This window comes from Amblyomma maculatum, chromosome 8, assembly GCF_055883805.1.
Source record: "Amblyomma maculatum isolate TAMU_Amacu chromosome 8, ASM5588380v1, whole genome shotgun sequence".
Lineage (NCBI taxonomy): Eukaryota > Metazoa > Arthropoda > Arachnida > Ixodida > Ixodidae > Amblyomma > Amblyomma maculatum.
The window spans coordinates 3163508-3186879 of NC_139351.1; the positions used below are offsets into that span (position 1 = coordinate 3163508).

The 23372-nt window shown below is 46.1% G+C and overlaps 1 protein-coding gene across 3 annotated transcripts in view; it reads left to right on the forward strand.

Moving 5' to 3' along the window:
* LOC146180450 (vasculin-like protein 1) overlaps positions 1–23372 on the forward strand; it is a 158674-nt gene that overhangs the window by 25161 nt on the left and 110141 nt on the right. For 2 of the 3 annotated variants that reach the window (XM_084576040.1, XM_084576039.1), the window contains 2 exons: positions 7218–7331; positions 8367–8466. In XM_084576040.1, the coding sequence (XP_084432166.1) occupies positions 7254–7331; positions 8367–8466 (178 nt within the window). In that variant the 5' untranslated portion in view covers positions 7218–7253. The remainder of the gene's footprint in view (positions 1–7217; positions 7332–8366; positions 8467–23372) is intronic. The other variant, XM_084576041.1, reaches the window with a different exon arrangement.

Below are 23372 nucleotides of genomic sequence, written 5' to 3' on the forward strand. Positions count from 1 at the left end.
CTTCGTTAGAGAGACCAGTAGAGTTGAAAGCCGCCTCCTTTGCCTCGGTGCAATCCGAGGGGAAGTGACGGGTCAGAAAATTGGAAATCTGATTCTGGACGAAATGAAGTCCCGAAGTTTGCCTCTTGAAAACCTGTTGGCATTGTCTTTGGACAATGCCCATGTCATGATTGGCAAGGGAGGCCCAACCAGCTTTGATCGGGGTTGGTTGCCCATGCCACCTTATCAACTTGGCCGCCCAAAAAGGAGCTGCATGTCTTCCTGTAAAGGTTGATGAGGCCTTGGTTGACATTTTTTTTTTTACTTAGAGAAAAGCTCAAAGCGGAAAGATCGACTGAAAGACTTTCAAAGATTGCACGACGTCGACGTCAGGAAGATGCTGAAGCATTCGCCGACACATTGGCTGTCTTTGGGGAAGTGTTTGAAGAGGCTGCTGGACCAGTGGAAACCACTACTTAGCTTTTTCTTGAATGAAACAAAACAGTGCAATAAACAGCTTGTTTTTGGAGTCTTACCAGATTCCCAAGACTTCTCTACAAATCGCCAAGAACCCTGCGCCGGCCTCAAATACTGCTGCACAGCTTCCCAAGGCTGCTGCAGGTGTTGGAAAAAAAAGCACCGACTGTGATGGACCTTCACTAAAAAGAAAAGGAGTTCATTCTGCACCACAAGCAAAGAAACTGAAACTTCAATGCGAGGCATCTGCAGAAGCTAGCCACGTGACCCGTGAAGAGTGCCTATTTCTTTTTTTGTCATCGGAGCTAAGCAGGGCATGCTGTCTTTTTCTCCAAAATGTTATACCTCTTTTTGAGAAGACAAACTGCCTACTTCTATCACAGGCTCCTCAGATTCATGTACTCAGGGGCCTCTTGAACCGCCTTCTTGAGGATCTCTTGACTCGATTTGTGCGGCCAGGTGTTCTCAAGGGATGCCATTCATTGCCTGAAGTTGCCTATGGAGCTGTAGAGAATCAAAAAGATGATAAAGACATCGTCATTGGCACGACAACCTACTCTGTAGTTGAGACGCTGACCTCAAATGAGAAGGAGTAGTTCTCGGCTGTACGTCTCTACTTCACTGCAGCATGTGATTATATTCGCCACAAGTTTCGGCTGGAAGACGTCAGCCTGAAGATGGCTGAAGTTGCCCAAGTGCAGGCTTTAGAAACTGCTTCATTCAGCAGTGTACTTCATTTCATTATGGCGTTTCCTACTATTCTGCCCCAGCAGAGTGGGGAAACAAAAGAAAAAACAATTGATGCACTCGAAGTGGAGTTTGCCAACATACAAGCCGCGGCTGCACAGCGCACGGCTGTCAATGGAGTCTGCGTAGCCCACTCGCGCGGGAGCGCGTGTCAGGCTCAGCCGCGTATGCACATGGAGCAGGAGAAGAAGGATGAGGAGGGGGAACAATTGTGTACAAACGCGTGCAAAGCCAGAGCTCTTTGCCAGTGGGGTTTCTCATTTTTGCTTTTTCTGGTTCCCCGGCTGTAAAGAGGCTGGTTGGAAATGTGTGTTTTATCGGTGTTGTCGAAATCGAAAAATTAGGATTAACTGATAAACTGTCATCACTGCGTGCCACTTGAGGTCCTGAAAAACGATCGCTGCGAACATCGTTTTCAAAGAGCGCTTGCTGGCAGGCTCTGAGACATAAAAAAAAAAAAAAAAAAAAAAGCATGAACACGGATTCGCTACTCGAAGGTGAGAGGCAAGCGACAGGTATTTTGAAGGACACGAGGCAGTACCTCTCATGTTAAGATGTGGGAGAGAAAAGAATAATGTGGAAGGCCAATGTCTGTGTCCTTGCTGTTCAGAGAATGAAGGGCCCAGCCTTCTCGTGGAGAATCATCTGCTTCGGGCGGCGGTTGGTAAGCTTCCTTTGCCTTTGTGACTGCTCTCTTGAAAGGGGCCCATTCAACTCTTTGGGGACAAATATTTTAGTCAACCCATCGACAAAGTAAACGAAACAAAGTTGTCATCTAGGATGACCCATTTTGCTTTAGTAGGGTGACAACTACACAGGTTGCTACAGGCGCCCATTTTCTTTACAATGGCACAAAACACAACGCAACACAAAAACAACCATTGTTTTTGCTGCCAGCGGCCAGGGTAAGCTCGCTGCTGCGGCACTGCTGTTCGAAATCAATGACCTATGTACCTTTAACGATCACTGGTTCCTAACATGGGTCATTTACCAGAAGCCAAGGCATCTGTTCCCTGCGGCAGTTTTCTTTCTCTCCACGAGACGAACAGTCAGGAAATGCCTGATAAATTTTCATGCAGACGGTATGGGGGTTAATTCTCGCAAGAGAATGCGTTACGGGGGGACTAGATGCTACAGTTGCCTTCTAGCCCCGACGTGCCAGCCCTAGCAGACAGAGCTGTGACCCCCAACCCGCGGTGCGAGAAATCGTCACTGCGGCGGGTTCGGGCTAGAGGGGACAAACACCGAGTTGCGTACTCGAACAAGAGTTTATTGCATTGCTCGAGTACACGGCAAGAGAATAGCAATTAAGAACAACCGCCGTGTAGCGAGCGAAAGCCGCGTACGGGGGTGCAATAACAACCACCTAATGGGGAAGCGCGCCAAGGAGGTGAGAGGAGGAGTCTTCTCACCTGACACTGCTTCTCGCTCGCATCCCGTTGCGGTAAGAGCCTACGGTCAGCGGGCGATTCTCGGTGACGGCGGTGGTCTCCTCGGCAGAAATCATGAACCGCGCGCTGCGCGCCCATTCGCCGAAGACCCAGCGAGTTGCTACAGTCGCGCTCCTCGACACGGAACGGGAGAGGAGGTCTCCCGGGTACGCCGGCAGGAAAGAGGGAAGCCCGCGGCAGCGTCGCCGCAGTCCCGGGAGGCGGCGGGGGGTGGCCAGCGTGCCCTCTCCTCCGCCAACCTTTCTGCCAGCGCGCGTAATCACGCGTGTTAATTACGCGCGGGCGTTATAATGGAGGAAGGGGATTGTGAATCCCCACAACGGGGACATCTCTCCATGGAAACCTTTGTCTTAGTTCTGCAGCTACTCTGTGCAATCACTAGTTCAGTTATCTCCTCTAGCGAGTCCGCTTTTTGAGCTCCCGAAGCAAGATCGCGTATGAAGATAGAAGGATTTAGATACCTGTTGTTTGAGGCCGACTCGGTTCCGCGATGGCCTCTGTGGCACCGCCAGGGACAAACAGTGGTGCGAGATACCAGCGGTACGAGATATTTTAAAAATAAAAAATGGGCTGACAACCACCCCATTACTGTTTACCACACGTCTTGCGAAAAAGCGCCGCATCATTTTTTCATCCTAGATCTTTTCTTTTTTTGCCCCTTTTGTTGGAATGCGACGGCGGCGGCCAAAAAACAGCCGGAGGAGAGCAACAATAGTGCGTGCGCGTAAACGATCTGGAATGCAGCTCGAAGCAGACAACATGGATTTCAATGCAGCTTGGGGCAGACGACATGGCCGCGCTGTGCGGAGATTTTGCCGAGGTCTCCATGGCGGGCGCTGACCCACAGAATGGCGCAGCGCCCCCTTGGCTTGGGCTGTCTCCCCTATAGCTTGTACTTACAGGTGCGGGGGGCAATTTAAGGTTGGGGGAAATGAGGAATGATCTCCCATCATTCCCTTTAAATTCTGCTTTCCCCCATGGTATTTAGCCTAGCTATCACAAGGTGGTGCCAGTGTGGATCAGTTCAGTTCAGTCGTGTCCGACTCTTCGTGACCCTATGGACCATGTCACGCCACGTTTTCCGGTCTCTCACTATCTTCCTAACATCACATAACTTCATCTGCAGTGCCTCGAGGATGCCATCTAACCATCGTGTTCGCTGCCTACCCCTTCTCCGGCGACCCTCAACCTTTCCCAACATCAAATCTTTCTCCAGCGACTCCTCTCTTCTCATCAGATGACCAAAGTAGCTGAGCTTTAACTTTAGAATTTGACCCTCCAATGAGCAGTCAGGGTTTATGGTCGACAATATCGACTGATTTGATCTGGCAGTCCAAGGAACTCTCAAGAGTCTTCGCCAGCACCACAATTCAACGCGTCAATTCTTCGGCGGTCAGCCTTTTTCACAGTCCAACTCTCGCATCCATACATCACAACTTGAAAGACCATAGCACGAGTTATACGGATCTTGGTTGGCAGACTAATGTCTCTGCTCTTTACTAGGCGGTCAAGGCTAACCATTGCTCTCTTTCCCAGAAGCAGGCGTCTCCTAATTTCATGGCTGCAGTCTCCTTCCGAGGTAATCTTGGAGCCCAAGAAGAGAAAATCTGTCACAGCTTCCACTTCTTGTCCATTGATGCTCCAGGACTTGATAGGGCAAGACGCCATGATCTCTGCCTTTTTAATGTTCAGTTTAAGCCCAAACTTCTCACTCTCTTCTTGTACGCGCATCAGAAGTATCTTGAGTTCCACTTCACTTTCTGCCATTAAAGTGGTATCATCGGCATATCTAAGGTTGTTGATACGTTTTCCAGCAATCTTCACTCCAGCTGAAGACTCGTCCAGACCGGCCTTCCTCATGATGCACTCTGCATATAGGTTAAATAGGCAGGGCGACAGTATGCAGCCTTGCCTCACTCCTTTCTCAATCAGAAACCAATCAGTAAGACCATGCCCAGTTCTGACTGTGGCCTCTTGTCCTTCATACAGGTTCCTGAGGAGACAGATGAGGTGAATTGGAACTCCCATCTCTTGGAGAGCTTGCCACAATTTGCTGTGATCTATGCAGTCAAACGCTTTCGCATAATCATTAAAGCAGAAGTAGATGGGTTTCTGGAACTCTCTTGCCTTTTCCATGATCCAGCGAAGGTTGGCAATTTGGTCTCTAGTTCCTCTGCCCTTGCGAAACCCAGCTTGCACGTCCGGAAGCTCCCGATCCACATACTGCTGCAGCCTACCTTGGAGGATTTTCAACATCACCTTGCTAGCATGCGAAATAAGCGCGATCGTGCGGTAGTTGGAACAATCTTTGGCACTGCCTTTGTTTGGAATGGGGATGTAAACTGACCTCCTCCAATTCTGTGGCCACTGCAGGGTTGTCCAAATCTTCTGACATAGTGTATGCAGAATGTTAACAGCGTCATGGTTGAGGTTTTGAAGTAACTCAGCTGGAATGCCATCAATTCTGCTAGCTTTGTTCTTAGCAAGGCTGGCTAAGGCCCATTCAACTTCACTCTTCAGGATGCCCGGCTCGAGATCAGTAATCACAACCGTCTTATGTTGGGTTTGCACATTCGGGTCCTTCTTGTACAGTTCTTCGGTGTATTCCTGCCACCTCTTCTTTATCTCTGAGGCTTCAGTGAGGTCCTTGCCTCGTTTGTCCTTCACGCCCAGCTTAGCACAGAAGCTTCCTTTGATATCTTTGATTGTCTATACAAAGCTCTTGTGTTCCTTAATTGGCTGTTTTCCTCAACTGCTTGGCACTGTATGTTCAGGAAGGCATTCTTATCTCTCCTTGCTATTTTCTGAAAATTCGCATTGAGATTCTTGTATCTATCTCTTTCCCCCATAACTATTGCCATCCTCCTTTCCACAGCTATTTGCAAAGCCTCTTCAGATAACCAGTTTGCTTTCTTACATTTCTTTTTCTTTGGAACTACCTTAGTAGCAACTTCTTGTATTATATCACGAACATCAGTCCACATCTCTTCGGGCTCTCTGTCTTCTATATCTAATTCTTGAAATCGATTCCTCACTTCCACAGCATATTCTAATGGAATTTGATCCAGATCATACCTGAAAGGCCTTCTAGTTTTCTGCGTTTTCCTCAATCGAAGCTTAATTTTGGCAACAAGAAGCTGATGATCGGTGCCACAATCGGCCCCAGGCCTTGTTTTTACTGCTTGTATAGCGCTTCTTCATCTCTGCCGGCAAAGAATATAATCGATCTGATTCCTGTACAGGCCGTCCGGTGAAGTCCATGTGTACAGGCGCCTCTTGTGCTGTTGAAAATGAGTATTCGCTATGGTCAGGTTGTTTTCTTGACAAAACTCTACTAGCCTCTGCCCAGCTTCATTTGGCTCGCCAAGACCGAACTTGCCTATAATTCCGGATATTTCTTCACTCCCGACCTTAGCATTCCAGTCTCCTATGAGCCAGTGTGGATAGTTAACGTTAACTGTCGAGAGATGGAACCAGTGTCGCAGCAGCATGGGCGCCAAGGAAGGCCTCATCTCTGCGCATCACGTGGGGAAAGCCAGTAGTATTCGGTATGGGGAACTCGACGCGAGCGGACGCATCCTCGAGGCACTCCGCAGCCGCCGGCGAGGTGAAGCCTTGTGGTACATTTTCCGCTTGCCTGTCCTGTCCGGTGTTAGAGTTTATTCTCTGCCCTAGTGTGGGCTATGCCCGTAACTTTGCTGGTGAGTCGGATGACCTAGATTCATTAGTCTTTTTTTTTTTTTTTTTTTGTAGCGGGCTTTGTTATTGCAGCAATAAATGCCTGTTTGTTTGTCATGTCATTGAGTAAAATATGAGTTTGTGCATGAAAGGTGATAAAGGTGCATGCAGAACCGACTAACCCACCAACTCGCTTTTCTAAATGACTCATGAAAGACCACTTCATCTACCATGAGATTCCTGGGAAGAGGAGGCTTCATATTTGGTTCGGCTCAAGTTGGGCTGAAAAACGTGGTTCTCTCTTAGAATCGGTGGCTGTGTCGCGATGCTCCTGTCTGGGCACAGGTTATATTATTTCGATACCACATTCTTCACTTAAATAGAAGCTGGCTCGAGTGAAAGTTTGGTATTCGCTGCTACTGAGACTTTCCCAGCATTTCATCTAGGTGTTAGAAAAGGTAATCCATTTTTGATGGCCTATGGTAGTCAAGCGAAGCACAGAACTTGATCTTTTCAGCGTCCCATTGCAGTGCCACTTTTCCTTGTAAAGTGATGTTGGAGAACAGTGCGTTAGGTGCCGGCACCGGTGGAATGTGGTAGTACAAGCCCTCCAAAAAAACTTGAAGCAGTCTGGAGTGCAGCTGCTTTATGGCATGTTAGAGATCGTTGGAGGGGTTATGTCTGCAGTGGTGGTTGGCTTGTATGGAAGGCCAAAGGGGTACACTATTCACACCGTGATTTGCATCTTTAGATGCTGGCCTCTGCATATGGCAGCATTGGCCTTTACTGGGGTTTCGAACATTGCTTTGTGGAGTGTGGCAGGCTTTTTGTGGAGATGGGGCAACACCTACCCTGATGATGCCCTTCCTCTCTGTGCTCTCCTAGGCCTGTCATGGTCTCTGGAAGGGGGCACACCACCTAATGGCAAACCACCACCAGCAGCAGCCAGCGCATGACTTTGCCCCATCCTGGCTCAAGATACCCACCTATGACACTGCGGTGAGTGTGGGTGCATGCCCACCATTTTTTTTTTAACCGAGGGACAAGGTGGGCAGTATCTCATGAATATGGACAAGATGGTCAAAGTAGCCGAGAAGTTAGTTCTATACTGATCTATACAGTAGCTGGAGTAGTCAGTACAATAATGAGATTGGCAGTAGTGAAAAACAGTCAAACGCTCTGCCAGTGACAAAGGAAAAAGTTAAGAAAGCTTTAAAAACTATGAAAAGGGGGAAAGCAGCAAGAAGATTGCAAGTGACTGACTAGTGGTCCTTTTCTATATTGATCTCGTGCTTTACTTTGCAAAGTTGTCCAGTTAATGTGCCTTACTATTTTTAGTATCATGACTGACAGGGAATTTCTGCATACTGTGTCGCGTAGGTACCTGCTGTCAGAAACTGTCAGATGACTGACTGGTGATATATATATGGGTTTGTGGAATATGAGCCATCATAGTAGGAGTTGGGCCATTTAACCATTAGACACGATCAAGCCACAACTAAATAATCTCTATTGGTGCATCAAGCTGCACCACACTATTGAAGCATAATGGCATGCTGAATAACGTGCTTGTAGCTCCCAGAATTACAGTTAGTTCACCTTCACTGGTCATAGCAACGCTCAGAAGCAGACCGTAGCATGTTTTATTCGTAATATTTTCTTTGCAGCTCATTATTACGGATTGTTCATTTCATGAACAGTTTTGCTTGACTGCCAAAGTGTACTTCACAATCAAGCCCCTTTCCCAGTAACATGCTTGGCGAGCCGTGAAGCAACGTGGGGGTGATACATATGGGTGCCAATCACTAGGAACCTTCTCAAGGGGTTTCGGAAAGCCAGCATGTTAAGTCCCCAGCCTATGTGGAGTAAATAAAAGCAAAAGCTGGTTTGGCTGTAATTGTTTAGGCCACGTGATTGTATCTGAAAAGCCAGTCGAGAGTAAGGGGCTAGGAATTCTTGCCCACAGAGAAAAGTCAATACTCTTGTGTGAGTTTGAAAGCATGCTTGAGCTCCAGACTGCGTTTGTGGTTTCAGAAGAGCTCGGACCACCACAGCAGCCGATCTGACCGACTGGCTCTGCACCACCACCGCCGATCAGTGGGAAGCTTACGCTCTGGCCTCCGAGGGGATCTAGGTAAGTGGCCGTGACCTGCATTCTGTTTGGTGTGTCAGATCTGTATTGCAGTGCAACAAGACGGCCTAATCAAGTCACCAAGAATTGTCCCTGTGCATGTTACATAGTAGTGTAAAGTGTATGTGGTGTTAAAGCAAAAGGATCTGTCTGTGAGTAAATGCTATTCTTTCCATCTCCACTGTAATAAGCTTTCAACAACTTTCCCAAACACAGCCTCGTTTTGAGCTCCACTTAAGCTTTAAAGGAACTATGAAATGGCTAGAAAGGCCGCTGATAAATGTTTTGAATGTGTAGAGCCCAAAGTACAGCTCCTCGGAAAAAAGCCAGTGATTTATTATTCATTTTTAAAAACGACGTTTTTTGACATTCGCGGGCTGCTCAGTTTTTGCGTGGCAATGAGATTTGGAACTATTCTGCCATGAGATCCTATGTTACAACAAGAGAGAGCGAAAGGCAGCCATTGGCTGCAGCCACGATGACCACTACGTCACAGACACACGTCCGGTAGCTGCAAAAGTTGTCTGCTCGAGTGCTGCATGCACTGCCTACGTGAACTCCTGAGCTTGGTGCTACGGTTTGCGACGTTAACCGAGAAGGTGGTGGCGTCTGACTGAATGTGAGTGTCGGTGCCTGATTGTGAAAAGCACACAAGCTGGTCTGATTCAACATCCCGGTTGTACACTTCTGCTTCAGATCATATTTTAGGAGCAGCACATGAAATTTGGTGGCTTCATCTTTCTAGTACCGACCGACGTCGCAGCAACAGCATACTGCAGTCCTGTCTCGTCTTTGCAGCATCGATCATTTGTGCAGCGTGTTGATAATTGAATGAAGTATGCATCAAAAAAAGCCTTCCCTCAGCTGCACCGTGAAAGTGTATAAGTTCGCACCGGTTAAGTGCCGCGCTGGAGGCCGCTAGGTTACCGCTGTGATGCCATCCACGAGTGCTGCGTCTGACGGCATTCCGGCTATGCGCTGCTCCTTGGTCGTCGCTAGGAGGTTAGGCCTTGTTTGTTTGGCATCGAGGCCACGGTAGACGATGTTTTGAAATTTGTCACTTCGCTGCCTCTCTGGCATAGCTGCTCGCGTGCTGCTATGTGCGATTCAGCGGGCAGCCGCGAAAATCGTTGACATTCTGCGCTGCCAAACTGCAGGTGCCGAGTTGCTTTGCTGATTTTTTATGCCGTCAATCCTGGTTTGGACGATGCTTACACATGAGATAAAACACGCGTGCATATTACGTATTGGCACTTCCTAAGCGATGTGCGAAAGGATTTAAAAACAAAAGACTACACTACCCTTTTGTTAATTTCAATTCTTAAGATTTGCGGACGAGTAATTCGTGTTCACCTGTAATCCAATATCCAAACTTTGTAGCGATCTCTTGAAATGATCAGTCTGTGCTCATGCCAGTGATGCGCACATTCCATCCGTTACGCACCACAAGGGAGGCTTCTCGCTGAACATCGTGAAAGTGCTCGTTCTGGCTAAAAGGAACTACGGCAGATTTGCACGCGTCCGACTCGCACGCTCATCTGCCAGCATCCATGCAGAGTCATTGATATCGCTTCGAATCCGCGATTAGACCGCCCGCTGTTGGTCAAACAGAAGAAGGTACCAAAGCTAGAGGAATGAGAGACATATCCATAGTACGAGAGAAGAAAGGGGTCTTGTAGAAAGCCGTGCTCGGCAGTGTGAACGTTAATTTGCGCTCAATGGCCAGGTCAGCAATATGAAGGGAAGTGCTTCTCTGCTGCGGCCGCTGCCGGTGTCGGCAGCAGCATGCCCACCTGCAGGAATGAGCTCGCGAACGACCCGGGTCGTTCGGGCTGCTGTCACACACAATTCCGAGAGGTCAAGAACTGCAGAAGCAGTCAGCCGACGAAGACTGGAGACAAGGTTGAAAGCTATGCAAGTGCAGACAGGAAGGAAAAAGCAGAGACTGATGAATGCGTGGGTGATGCTCGGGAAAACGGGCGCAACAACCGGAAGTTTGCCAACTGAGTGTCACCCGATGACATTTTCATGTGCGGAGTTTCCGAGCTGTTTTCTTAGTTTTTTTTCTTTCTAGTGTCTCGGAGTGTCGAGATGAAGCCGAAGAGGGGGATGCGCCATTTTTTAATCGGCGATGGTGAAATTTGGCGATGGCGATGAACTGATTTGGGATGGAGTACCTGTGTCTGAACCGCTTTGCCTCATTTTAGCCTTTTCATAATCCCTTTAAACGGACGCTGGTGCTCAGCGTATATGTCGTTGGATGGATTACCACACCCTGTTGACAAAGACACTGCTATAACTTTAAATGAAACTGTTAGAAGCTTGAAATAATAATATAAAGTAAATTAAGAGTGCGGTAGAATCGCAGTGATATGAACCTCACGTGTTGCTGAAAAATTCATATTTTTCCGAAAGTTTGTGTTATCAAAACAAAACAAACATTTATTTACAATACCCTCAATCGTTGAAGCTTTGCTGAGGACAGTAGGATTCAAATGGTATTACAGGCAAAGAAAATGAATACGTGGCAATGTTTGTTAGAACATTGAAGCAAGGCAAGGCATAGCAAGGCACCTTGGTCGAAGAGTAGCAGGTTGTATAGACAAGCGTCATGTTTGTAAACAAAGGTGGCGCTGCGATCGGCAGCGGCATGGGGTGTAGGCAGAAACGCAGCGTGCCTACACAGCACCAAGCGACGCTGCCTTCGAAACCAGTTCGCGCGTGCGAATATTCTGAAGCGTAAGTTTCGTTTGTGCGTAGAAATAGTTTTGTTTATGCCTGGAGGGTAGTTCAGCACTTTATCAGCCGATTACTTCTGAAATTACATGGCGAAGAGCGCTGAATTGGCTTCCTTCTCGATGGCCTCAGCAGCGCGCGGCTACGGTGGGCGACGTAGTGACTGAGTTAAATGAAAACTAGAAAGCACAATGTATATAAAATACTAACAGCTAACATTGTTCAACTCCCGTGCTTACTGCTAGCACATGCAAGGACGACGAATGAATGACTGGAAGTGTGTTTTTCATATGACAACTCTTAATGGGCTTTTTGATGCTCCAAGCACCATCACTCTAAAGAACAATATATTACCGACAACTATAGTGAACTAGAAATCATATTTCTAGCTCAGTGTTCCGGCAACTTAAGTCAGAATTTCACTGAATAAGAACTCAATCTTTTAGTTCTTTGTAACATAGTATTCGCCTATAGTGCGCGCTGCCAATGTTTTATCCTGCTCGATAAAAGGACATTTCACGTCTGTTTGATCGCACAGACGTAGCCAAGGTCATTCACAGGTTAATAGATACATGAAGGCCCATTAGAATGCTCTCCTTTCTGTTTTTTTTTTTTTTTTTTTTTTTTGTCTTCAGGAGAGGTGCACGAACGGAAATGCAACATTCTCCACGGTCGCTTTTAGCGAAATTTACACGATCAGTGAAGCTTTTTTTAATATACTCTGAAACTGTTTATTCAAAAATGTGTCATCTTATCTGCTTATTTTGCACCCCTCATAGCCGATTACTCTTTGGGACATTAAATTGCATGTAAATATATCCTGCTTGATCAATTGTACGTGGATGTTTAATTTGTTTGTCAAAATCTTAATGACCTTTAAAAAGAAAGTTTTGAGAAATGACGCTGCGTGACTTTGCCCGGATCCTAATGCTTACTTGCTTTCTGTAGGGCCGGTGATGAAGAGTCACTCGTTGAAACTCGCAAAGGTGATATCAGAGAAAAGCTGCTTCACAAGTTCAGGTCTGTTTCGGCAATATCGCGCTGGAGTGACCGGTCAAACTAACAGCAGTTACCTTCGCAGCAGCTTTTGTGTCAGCTTTTCTGTACGAATATATGCACGGGCAGAAGTGAATGGAACTCACTGGGCGGCGTCTTAATTTGATATATTATATACAACAAAACGTGCACATGCTGCAGGCATTTGATATTGCGCAATTCATTGTGCGGCCGAAAAGCAGTCACGACAATTAAGAGTTACAAACGAACTGATGAAGTTTCAGCGCAGAATGGTGCAACGCACATTAGCCGCGAAGGCAATCCGTCGCCGAAGGGTCTACTTGTCACAATCAACACTGCTGCTCATCGCTCTCATATTTGTCCGACCGCAAGAAACATGTGAAAACAGGTGCTATTTTCCTTTGTGTGCCTCGTGACGCAATCAACCACACCACAGCTTGCAGGAAGCGCCGCGCATCTAATGCAGACGACCCGAGCTTTTGCCTACACCACGAAAGTCACTGCTGTCGCTAGCGCCGCCGCATCTACACTGACGTCACGGGCTTACGCTTGTTTTGTATACAGAAGACTCCAGAAACGTTAGCATAAATAACAAACCATTGAAAAGCACAATTTAATATGAACAAAAACACCTAAAAATGAAAAATAATTTAGTCAACAATGCACGCTTTCGGGTCTCTCACTATCTTCCTAACATCACATAACTTCATCTGCAGTGCCTCGAGGATGCCATCTAACCATCGCGTTCGCTGCCTACCCCTTCTCCGGCGACCCTCAACCTTTCCCAACATCAAATCTTTCTCCAGCGACTCCTCTCTTCTCATCAGATGACCAAAGTAGCTGAGCTTTAACTTTAGAATTTGACCCTCCAATGAGCAGTCAGGGTTTATGGTCGACACTATCGACTGATTTGATCTTCTGGCAGTCCAAGGAACTCTCAAGAGTCTTCGCCAGCACCACAATTCAAACGCGTCAATTCTTCGGCGGTCAGCCTTTTTCACAGTCCAACTCTCGCATCCATACATCGCAAATGGAAAGACCATAGCACGAGTTATACGGATATTGGTTGGCAGACAAATGTCTCTGCTCTTTACTAGGCGGTCAAGGCTAACCATTGCTCTCTTTCCCAGAAGCAGGAGTCTCCTAATTTCATGGCTTGTTGGCTATTTGAGTAGTATGAAAAGAAAAAAAAATACAAAACCAGGTGTTTAAGCCTAATGCTTTTTATGGCATAGCAGGATGGCAAACAAGATCAAATGTGATGACATTGTTTAGTAGTATAACCAAAAAAAGATGCTACAGCACTTGGGCTTTGTCATTAAGAAACATAAAAGCGGATAAAGCTTTTCTGAAAAGGGCATACTCATTTTCTCATGGGATATCTGCCGCAAGGTGGTTCCAGTCGCTGCATGTGCATGGTAAAAATTATACTGAATGCGTCCAACATTGTTTCTGTGGTCAACTTCGAGTGAGCGACAATAGGGTTCTAGAATGAGCCACTCTACAGAAGCATAGGAAAGGCATTTACACGGATCTTTTATGGCTGAGGATACTTCACTAGAGCGAGGTGTCAGGCTAGTTGGTATTACATATCTGAGCAACAGCGCTGGGAACGAGACGAAACATGAAGAACTAAGAAGAAACACGCACAGGCACTGACTAATAACTGCAAAGTTTATTTCTGCCATTTTAATAGCCTTAAGCAGCTTTTTTACCCTGGGTTTCTACCATTGTCTTTTAACGCTTTTACATGCCGTTTTGGCTAAGCTACTGTGCATTTATCTGGTTTTATTTGTTTATGTCCCAGCCTTTACATCGTTTTATTGCTTTTAGTTTTTCAATATTTTTTTTTTTTTTTTTCGTGACTACACTGGGTTTCGGAGATCGGACGGTGACTTTGGGCGGAGTGACGGTAGCGGACGGTGACCTTGGGCGGAGTGATGCATTCTCATATGCTACGTCAGTCACTGGGCATAATACACGATAAGGACCTGTATAGTGCGGCAGAAGTTTTTCGCACAACCCCACACATCAGGACGGGAGCCAGAGTCATACCAGAGATCCGGGAGGATAATGGACATCATGGTGACGAGCATCGTAGCAGCGTTCCTTGGGATGCAGAGAGCTTGTGACGAGCAATCTGCAAGGCGGCATTGGCTCGGGCTATGGTATCACGACCATAAGTGACAGGGACAGTTGCAGAAAGCAAAGTGTCCAAGGGCAGTAAGGGCCCTCTGCCAAAGAGAAGATAGGGAACCTGCGCTGCCCAGGGGACGCGCTTAAAATCAGACATCCAGCGCCGCCTGGTTTCAAAATGAGCAAGCGTATAGTAGGACGGAGCATGCCGCCGTCGTACCGTGGCTGCGCCTATCGTCGGATTTGGAGCTTTCTATTTCATGTGTAATGCTTTTATCGCAGTTTTGCTCGTTTTTTTCACCTTCAGAATCTTCTAAAATTTGATCTATTAGCACTATATCGTTCACTTCATTGTCCCACTTGTATAGCTTTCCGCTTATACGTACTTTGTCGTAGACAAGGAAAACCTTTTCGCCCGCATCCTTTCTAGGCTTTGTGCACTTCCATAATTTTTTTCTAATGTCGCGCACTCGAGATGAAAAATCCTCGCTTATGGAAAAGTTTGATCCTTTAAGTTTGAAAAAGTTTTTTAGTACTTTGGTTTTGTCTCGGAAGTCCAAGAATTTCAGAATTACTGGTTGTATTTTTCCACTTGATGGCCTTCCAATTCTATGTATTCTTTCAATTTCGACGGGAGCAACCTTGATAATTTTCTGAATGATTTCTTCGTTTATTATGTGTTCTAACGTTTCATTGTCTTCCTTGTCGTCCTCTGGAACTCCATACACTACTAAATTTGACCTTCTTGATCGGTTTTCCAGGTCATCAATGCGCGCTTCAAGAGACAGGACTGCCCTCTGCAGGTCTACTACCTGATGTGTACAATTTGAAATTTTGTTGTCTAGGATGGCAAGGTTTTCTAATTTGGCATCGATGGAGGCTACGCGCTGTTCTTTAATATCTTTCAAATCGTCGGCGATCTGTGCAAGCTGTCTGCAAATTTGTGTCATGTCGGGACCAGGATTTGTTTCCACATCTCCTGCTAACAGTAGTAAATTTTTTACAAAGGCGGCAATGTCACAAAAAAGCGGGCAGATCAACTGTGGGCACGGCAGCAAAGCAGATATGGATCATTGGAATGTACGCATAAACCATATCGTTTTCTCACCTGCACAAGAAAGACGAAAGGATTAGACGTCCGCATTTCCACTGCGCTGCGGTGCCCTGTGGCTGCTGGGGTGGCTCGGCCGGCTTTTATATTCCAGGTTTTCCGTGCTGTCTCAAAGGCGGCGCTGGTCCTCGCGTCGGCGCACAGTGTTTCTGATGCCGGGCGACCATGTTGGAAGCATCCGCGCACGATGATATGCGGCGTGAACGGCACGTGTTGGTGGGCTCCCAGCTGCGTTGGACTTGCTTGCGTCGAGTTTCCGTAGACTTCCAACCAAGATGGTATCAACAGGGTACTGATGACTAACTGCACAAGAAAGACGAAAGGATTAGACGTCCGCATTTCCACTGCGCTGCCGTGCCTTGTCTCCACATCCACACAGATATTGAGACAGTGTGGCACGAGTTCAAAGATATCATATCATTCTGTCTCCAGAACTATGTACCGATAAAAACAAAAGTGCCTAAAATACACAACCCGTGGATTACACGAGATGTCATCCACGCTAAACGCAGGGTAAAACGTCTCCGAAAAGCATTGAAACTGCATCCTACGACAAAAAACAGAACCAGGCTTAGTATCACTATCCGCCACATGAAGTTAAAAATAAAAGCTGCCAAAAAGAGTTATTTTACCCACACCCTTCCCAATTTCCTAAAAAGTTCTCCTAAAAAGTTTTGGGAATACCTCAACCCTAAAGAAAATCAAGTAAACTTTGCCGCCGATGAAGAAAGCCAAAGTAGCGCAAACAAGCTGAGCAGCTACTTCCAATCTGTTTTCACGAGAGATAATGGCAGCTGCCCACATCTAAACCAGTGCAGTTTGACAAATCGCTTAAAACCACTATCAGTAACCGAATCGGGAGTACTAAACCTTCTACTAGACCTTTATGTTAAGAAAGGGATTGGGCCCGATAACTTACCGAATGTTTTTCTGCAACGGTACTCACAATGGGTAGCGAAATACTTATGTGTATTGTACGACAAATCACTCACAACTGGTAAATTACTAAGGGAATGGAAAACCGCAAAGGTCATTCCTATTCACAAATCCGGTAGCAAAGATGATATTTCTAACTTTCGACCAATATCGCTAACTTTTACCGCCTGCAAACTTCTAGAACACATAATACTAAAACACTTAAACACACATCTTGAGCAGGAACATCTGTTATCACCCTTTCAGCATGGTTTCCGCAAGGGGCTATCAACCGTCACCCAACTAGTGGAGCTAATACACGACATTTCCCTTAGCATTGATAACCAAAAACAAATCGACCTCATCTTTTTAGATTTCTCCAAAGCTTTCGATCGCGTTTCTCATGTAAAGCTTATCAAGAAATTAGCATCCATATTCGGTGATAACCCTGTCATAGATTGGATCCGGGACTATCTAACAGATCGTCACCAGTTCGTACAAATAAATAACCAGAACTCGCAAATAGTGCCTGTCACCTCTGGAGTACCGCAAGGTTGCGTACTGGCGCCAATATTATTTTTACTCTTTATAAATGACCTTCCTAAAAATATTGTCGTAAATATCAGGCTTTTTGCAGACGACTGCATCCTTTATCGTGAAATTAATTCCTCTGAAGATCATATAGCTCTAAACAACGCACTGGAAACAGTGTCACAGTGGTGTACAGAGTGGCAGATGGTGCTAAATGTTAATAAATGTGTATTCCTGCCGATAACAAGAAAAAAAGAGTGCCTGCATTTTCCGTACAGTATAAGCAATACTTTACTAATCCGAGTCAGCGAACACAAATATCTTGGCTTGATACTCACGCATAACCTAAGATGGGACTCGCACGTAAATACCGTAACAGCAGCTGCTACACAAAAGTTATTTTTTCTTAGACGTCGTCTCCGAGATGCACCACCCGAAACTAAAATGTTAGCTTACAGTGCCTTTATAAGATCAACAGTGGAATATGCAAATGTCGTATGGTTCCCGGCAACTAAACAAAACATAAAAAAACTAGAAGGAATACAACGGAAGGCGATAAGGTACATCTTTAACAAATATAAAATGACTGACTCGCCAACTCACCTACTTAAGAAAGCCGGCATGCTGAGTTTGGAAAAACGCGCAGTACTAGCACGTCTGAAATTTCTGTATCAACTCGTGCATAACCACTTTAATATAGATACATCAAAGTACATCGTCATCGAAGACACAAGACGCACGCGCTATAAACACTCGTTGACTATAAATGAATTTTCTTGCCATTGTGACAGTTTCAAAAACTCATTTTTCCCCCTTGCAATTAGAGAGTGGAACACCTTGAAACCATCAATAACACAAAGTTCAACACTGGATGAATTTGTGAAGCTAGTGGAGGATCATTTACACACAAATTCATGAATGTTCATCCAAACAGTTCCCTTGTCAGCATACATTGATAACTTGCAAATTGTACTAATTCCTTATTGCTTTGTTATTTCCATTCTGTGTCCATTCATATACCTTTTTCTTTGTTTTCATGTATCAATAGTTCACTGTAATTTTTACTGTACACTGATCATTGTCTTGCTTTGTTTATTTCTGACCGCAATCTTCCTTTTATTTTAAATGATTGTCCCTGCCTTTGAGCATGTTCCAAATATTGTCTGACTTTTTGTATGCGTTTTGTGCCCTGCCTGTAACGATCCCGCCCGGGATTGACAGTATTCCTAAATAAATAAATAAATAAATAATGTTCTGAAGAACTTGCAATTTCCTTGTTAACTGCTTGAAGGCACCACCTGACTTCCTCAGCTGCATGCCATCTTGGTTATGAACCGTGCCGCTGCTGCATTATGGAAGCTATAATATCGCTACGCGTAGGTTTGAAACAGTTATGAGTTCAGTCTTTTTTTTCTTGCTAATTGGCGTTTGCAAAGTACAGCGTCTCTGCATGGTGAATTACGGGCACACTTTCTGGCAAATAATATTCTCCTGCTATGAAGCATTGCTAGTGGAGGGTAAATATATCACAACAAAATGAAACAACCTCACTGCTATAATAGCATTCAGTAGGATTTGGCAATACTGCACGCGTTAAGAGCATTGAATGCATGCAGTACTCACCTACTGCCCATTTGAAGAACACTAATGATTCAACTAGCTTCGGGATGAGAAAATTTGTCAATTAAATTGGTGCCTTGTGTGTTGCGAAATATAATGCACCGTTGTTAGGGCGATGCCGTTGAATGCATCTGTAGAGAAACAAAGGCTTGCAGTCGCGTTTCGGCACTTGCCTATTTACGTAAACAAACGACAAGCGACTGGTGGGTTTATTTGTGTTTTGTTTATTCTTCGAAGCAAATAATGCCGAGATCCGCTGCGAAGCATACATCTAAAAGGCACGCACTGCTAGCACTGTAAAGTTAACTGGCTGCAATTGTCCTGTTCATAAACGTTAGGCTGAAACTATCGGTGCCCTACAATGTGACAGCATGTGGGAAAGTTATCATACTTTAAATCTCCTTAGTCTAAACCCGCGCTCTCTATCTTAAGAGCCAAGAATGAACTACATCGAAGGATGGGGTTATTATTGGTGATGGTTTATACAAAAAAAAAAATCAGTACGACCTTTAAGCAATAAAGTTGCTATGCTTTGTTTCTTGCACAGAATGAAAATTGTAGCAGGCACCATCTAATGGTGGGATGTGTGTGGTTATACACTGACTATATCCCCCCACCTCCCTTCCTCTTTCCACCCGCCCCGTACGCCGACTGAGACTGGAGATCGGCGTATCTATACTATTTCGTGCCCAAATAAACGACTCGAGTCATCATGGTCAGTTATTGGCATGCGTGCCTTACAACAATCTCATGGTGAGGCAGCTAGATCGTACAGCGCAATATTTACAATAGACAAGTTCTCGATTGAATATGAAGGATATCTACCTATTAATTTGTAGGTGCCATAAAACAAATATTGCATGAAAATTTTCAGCTGTACTTCAGTCAGCAAACTAAATCCTCCAATTTAAAAACAAAAAGCGCTTTCTCTGAAGCAATACGCCTTTTATTTGAAGTAAACAACGAACAAATTAATTCTCTTATTGTGGAGCTTTTTTCAATCACAGCTCACTTACTGACCTATTAAAGAATTGTTGAAAGGTCACTAGGTGAGTTGCGATAGTTTAATGCAGGAAGAAGTCTGAAAGCATGCCGGTTAAGGCATTACGCGACTCTGCAATTCCGACAAAATACTGCATGTTTGGATAGGTTGCAAACTCTCTCGGTTTGTCATCTAGATGATCGCAATATGCATATCGGGATGCCACTTACGTTCGCCCTTTGTTGACTTTAAGTTGCCGTCTATCTTGCAATAGCCCCACTCGCGCACCGAACGACCAGTAAGTCCGACGACCTCCCGACGATCACAGAAGCTTACCTTCGACGCCGGAATTAGACACATCGAACGACCAGTCAGTCTGACGATCCGTGATACGGCACATTTTGTCGACGGTGAGATCCTTTTTGCTGAGATACCTACCATCGTTGACAACCACCACACGACTGCCCTTGTGGACACTGGCCCTGATTTTTGCTTTATCAGTCATGGACTTGCTACCATCCTATGCAAAGTCCTGACTCCTTGGCACGGAGTGCCGATAAGGACAGCTGGAAGGTATGTGGCAACACCGCTTAGAGTGTGCGCCGCTTGAGTCAAGGTTCTCCACATAACTTTTTCTTGTTGCTTTGCTAGCAGAGTGCTTCAAGGACCAGATCTTCGGTCTTGATTTTTTTCGGGAAAACAGCACAATCATCGACCTCCGTGACCTCATGATGACTTTCCACCCAGCGTGCAACTTCCGACGACTGCACACCAGGCAGGCCAGTTTTCCGAGTGTGCGATGACCACGTCACTCTACCTCCAGGCACCAGCTTGCTTGTTACAGTGCAGTGCGACAACCCTCCCGCCCTTCAAGGCCTCGCGGAAACTAACGTGAATTTATTGTTGAGCCTACAAGTCTGTGTCGCTCAGGGGGTCTTTGCCTTGAGTAATAAGCGAAGTGAACTGCTTTTAACGAACTAGTGCCGAGTGCTGGCATTTACAGCAAGGTAATGCCATCGCTTATTTTTTAGTGAGCAACGTGAGTGGCACAGGTGGTTGGAATAGCGTGAGTGATCACGTACCACGTGGCGTAATTGGTGGCCACAGTAACCCATTTGTTTCCTGAACGAGGACTCTGGGAAGGGCCCTAGGAGGTCGAGGCCAACACAAGAAAACGGCTTAGTCGAGATGGCAATCGGCTGCAGGTGTCCAGGAGGCAGAACAGGAGGTTTCTTCCGGTATTACGACAGAGGTCGCGACTACGTAACGTTAGACGGAGCGATAGACGCCAATCCAGAAGAAACGCCGGCGCATGCTGTCCTATGTGCATAAGAGGCCAAGATAACCAGCTGTAGGAACATCATGCGGGAACAGCAGCCTAGGTATTGGGGAATGACCAGCAAGTGCAGAGCGCCATCAGGTCGCATGTTGCAGCTGTACAGCGTGTTCCCATGCAGCAAGAAAATGGCAAGGGAGGAGTCATGGCTGTCTGTGCGGAGGCGGTCAGTGAGGGAGCTGAGGGTTGGTTTCAAGCGTTGTTCGTTGGCGATGTGGGAGAAGTCGGATAGAGAAGACGCAGGGGTCCGACTTATGGTCTGTAGGGGAAGAGGAATATGACGGGATAATGTGACAGGCAGTCAGCGTCGTGTTGTGTAGCCGACCGTAATTTTTGCACAACGGAAAAGGTATACTCCTGCAAGCGTCCCAGCAGCCGAGGTGGCCAGTAGGATCCTTGAGGGAAGACAGCCAACACAAGGCATGGTGGTCGGTAATAACTGAAGGTTCGGCCAAAAAAGTAGGGTCAGAATTTTTTAATGGCACAAACGAGAGCCAGGCACTCCCGTTCCGTAATAGAATAGTTCTGCTCTGCTGAAGACGAGGCGGCTGGTGTATGCGATCACACAATGTTGGCCGCACTGTTGCTGTGCAGGAATGGCACTAATCCCGTGGCCACTGTTGTTGGTGCAAAGTTCCATCCGGGCAGACGGGCTGAAATGGGCCAACACAGGAGGATTGGTGAGAATAGCGCTAGCCTGCTGGAGAATGCGTTAGCCTGCTCTGGTCCTCAAGAGAAAGGAGCGTCTTTCTTCAGCAGGTTGGTGAAAGGGCGAGTGACGGCTGCTAAGTTCGGGACGAACCGGAGAAAATGAGAACACTATCCTATGAAATTGCGAACATCATGGAGTGAATGGGAAGATGGAAAAGCACTGACAGCATGAACTTTGTCGGAATCGTGTTGCACGGTGGTGGCATTCACCAAATGGCCAAGCATGTTAAGTTTGCGGCGACCAAAAATGCACTTCCTTGAGTTCAGTTGGTCCGGCAAGGCGGAAAAGTGCCAAGATGGACGAAAGGCGAAGGAGGTGGCTTTCAGACGGGGACGACAAAACAATCACGTCATCCAAATAACATAAACAAGTCGTCCACTTGAAGCCGCGGAGTAAGGAGCCTATCATCCGTTCTATTATGGCAGGGGCGTTGCAAAGTCAAAAGGCATGACCTTAAATTGGTAAAATTCATCGGGTGCGACGAAAGCTGTCTTCTCACGTTCTTGTTCGTCAATAGATTTGCCAGTAGCCGCTACGCAGGTCGATGGAGGAAAAGTAGTGGGCTTCATGTAAACAATCCAAGGCATCGTCTTTTCGTGGAAGCAGGTAGACGTCCTTCTTTGTGATCTTGTTCAGATGTCGATAGTCGATGCAAAATCGCCAACTGCCGTCTTTCTTTTTAACGAGCACGACAGGAGATGCCCAGGGGCTGTTCAAAGGTTTGATGATATTGTTGGCCAACATCTTGTCGACCTTCCGCTAGATGACTTGGCGCTCAGAAAGGGAGACACTATAATGACTCCGATGTACAGGTCTGGCATCACCAATGTCAATGCAGTGCGTCACAACCGATGTTTGACCCAGAGGACTGGTGGTGAAGTAAAAAATATCAGTAAAAGACAACAAAAGGTTGTGGAGGTCTTGCGCATGCTCTGGGCTGAGGTCTGAGGCAATCATCGCGGAAAATAGGGTCTGTAGTGGTGGGGGGGAATGCAGGTGCTTGAAGGACGCTTAAAGGCGGGCCAGGTGTGAGAGCAGAGATGGTGCAGTCTGTGAGAGGGGACAAGTCAAGGCATATTCCTTCGGGGAGAACTTGGGGCGGCAGACTGAAGTTCAGGACAGGAAGTAGGCGCTATTCTAGGTAACGTGGACGATGAGGTGAGGAAGAACGACGTTGCGGTGAAGAAAGACCTCTGTGATGGGGCAAGCAACATATACAGTAGAATCTCGGGGATACGAAATTCAAAGGGAGACGAAAATTTTCGTATCACCCGAAATTTCGTATCACCAAAAAACGAGCAAAATCCGTTTTCAAGCCTTCCAACAGGTACTATTTTCACCCAAAATTTCGTATCACCAAAAAACGAGCAAAATCCGTTTTCAAGCCTTCCAACAGGTACTATTTTTGTTGAAAAAAATCGCATATATCCTTCTGCACCTTCTTTTCCGCGAGATCTGATAACAGAGTTTTGAAAACTGAAAAATTGGACCGCTGTCTTCTCCCGCACAGACTCTGAGGTCACGACGCGCCGCAGAACATCGATGGCGTGCATCGTTTCAATCGATCAATCAATCAATCAAAGTGATCTTTATTTGTAGGAAACGAAATACATAAAGAATATTTGGACCGATAGCCGGGGGGCTAGTAGACGGTCCAGTACAGAATAAACTTGGTCAGGCAGCCGTAATGAGCGCATACAAACACACACACACACAAACATACAAAAAAAAAAAAACGACTCAAACAGACAAGCAAAAAGAATCAACAGGCACGGAGAAAAATACTTTTCAGCAAGCAATTCATAGGCAATTA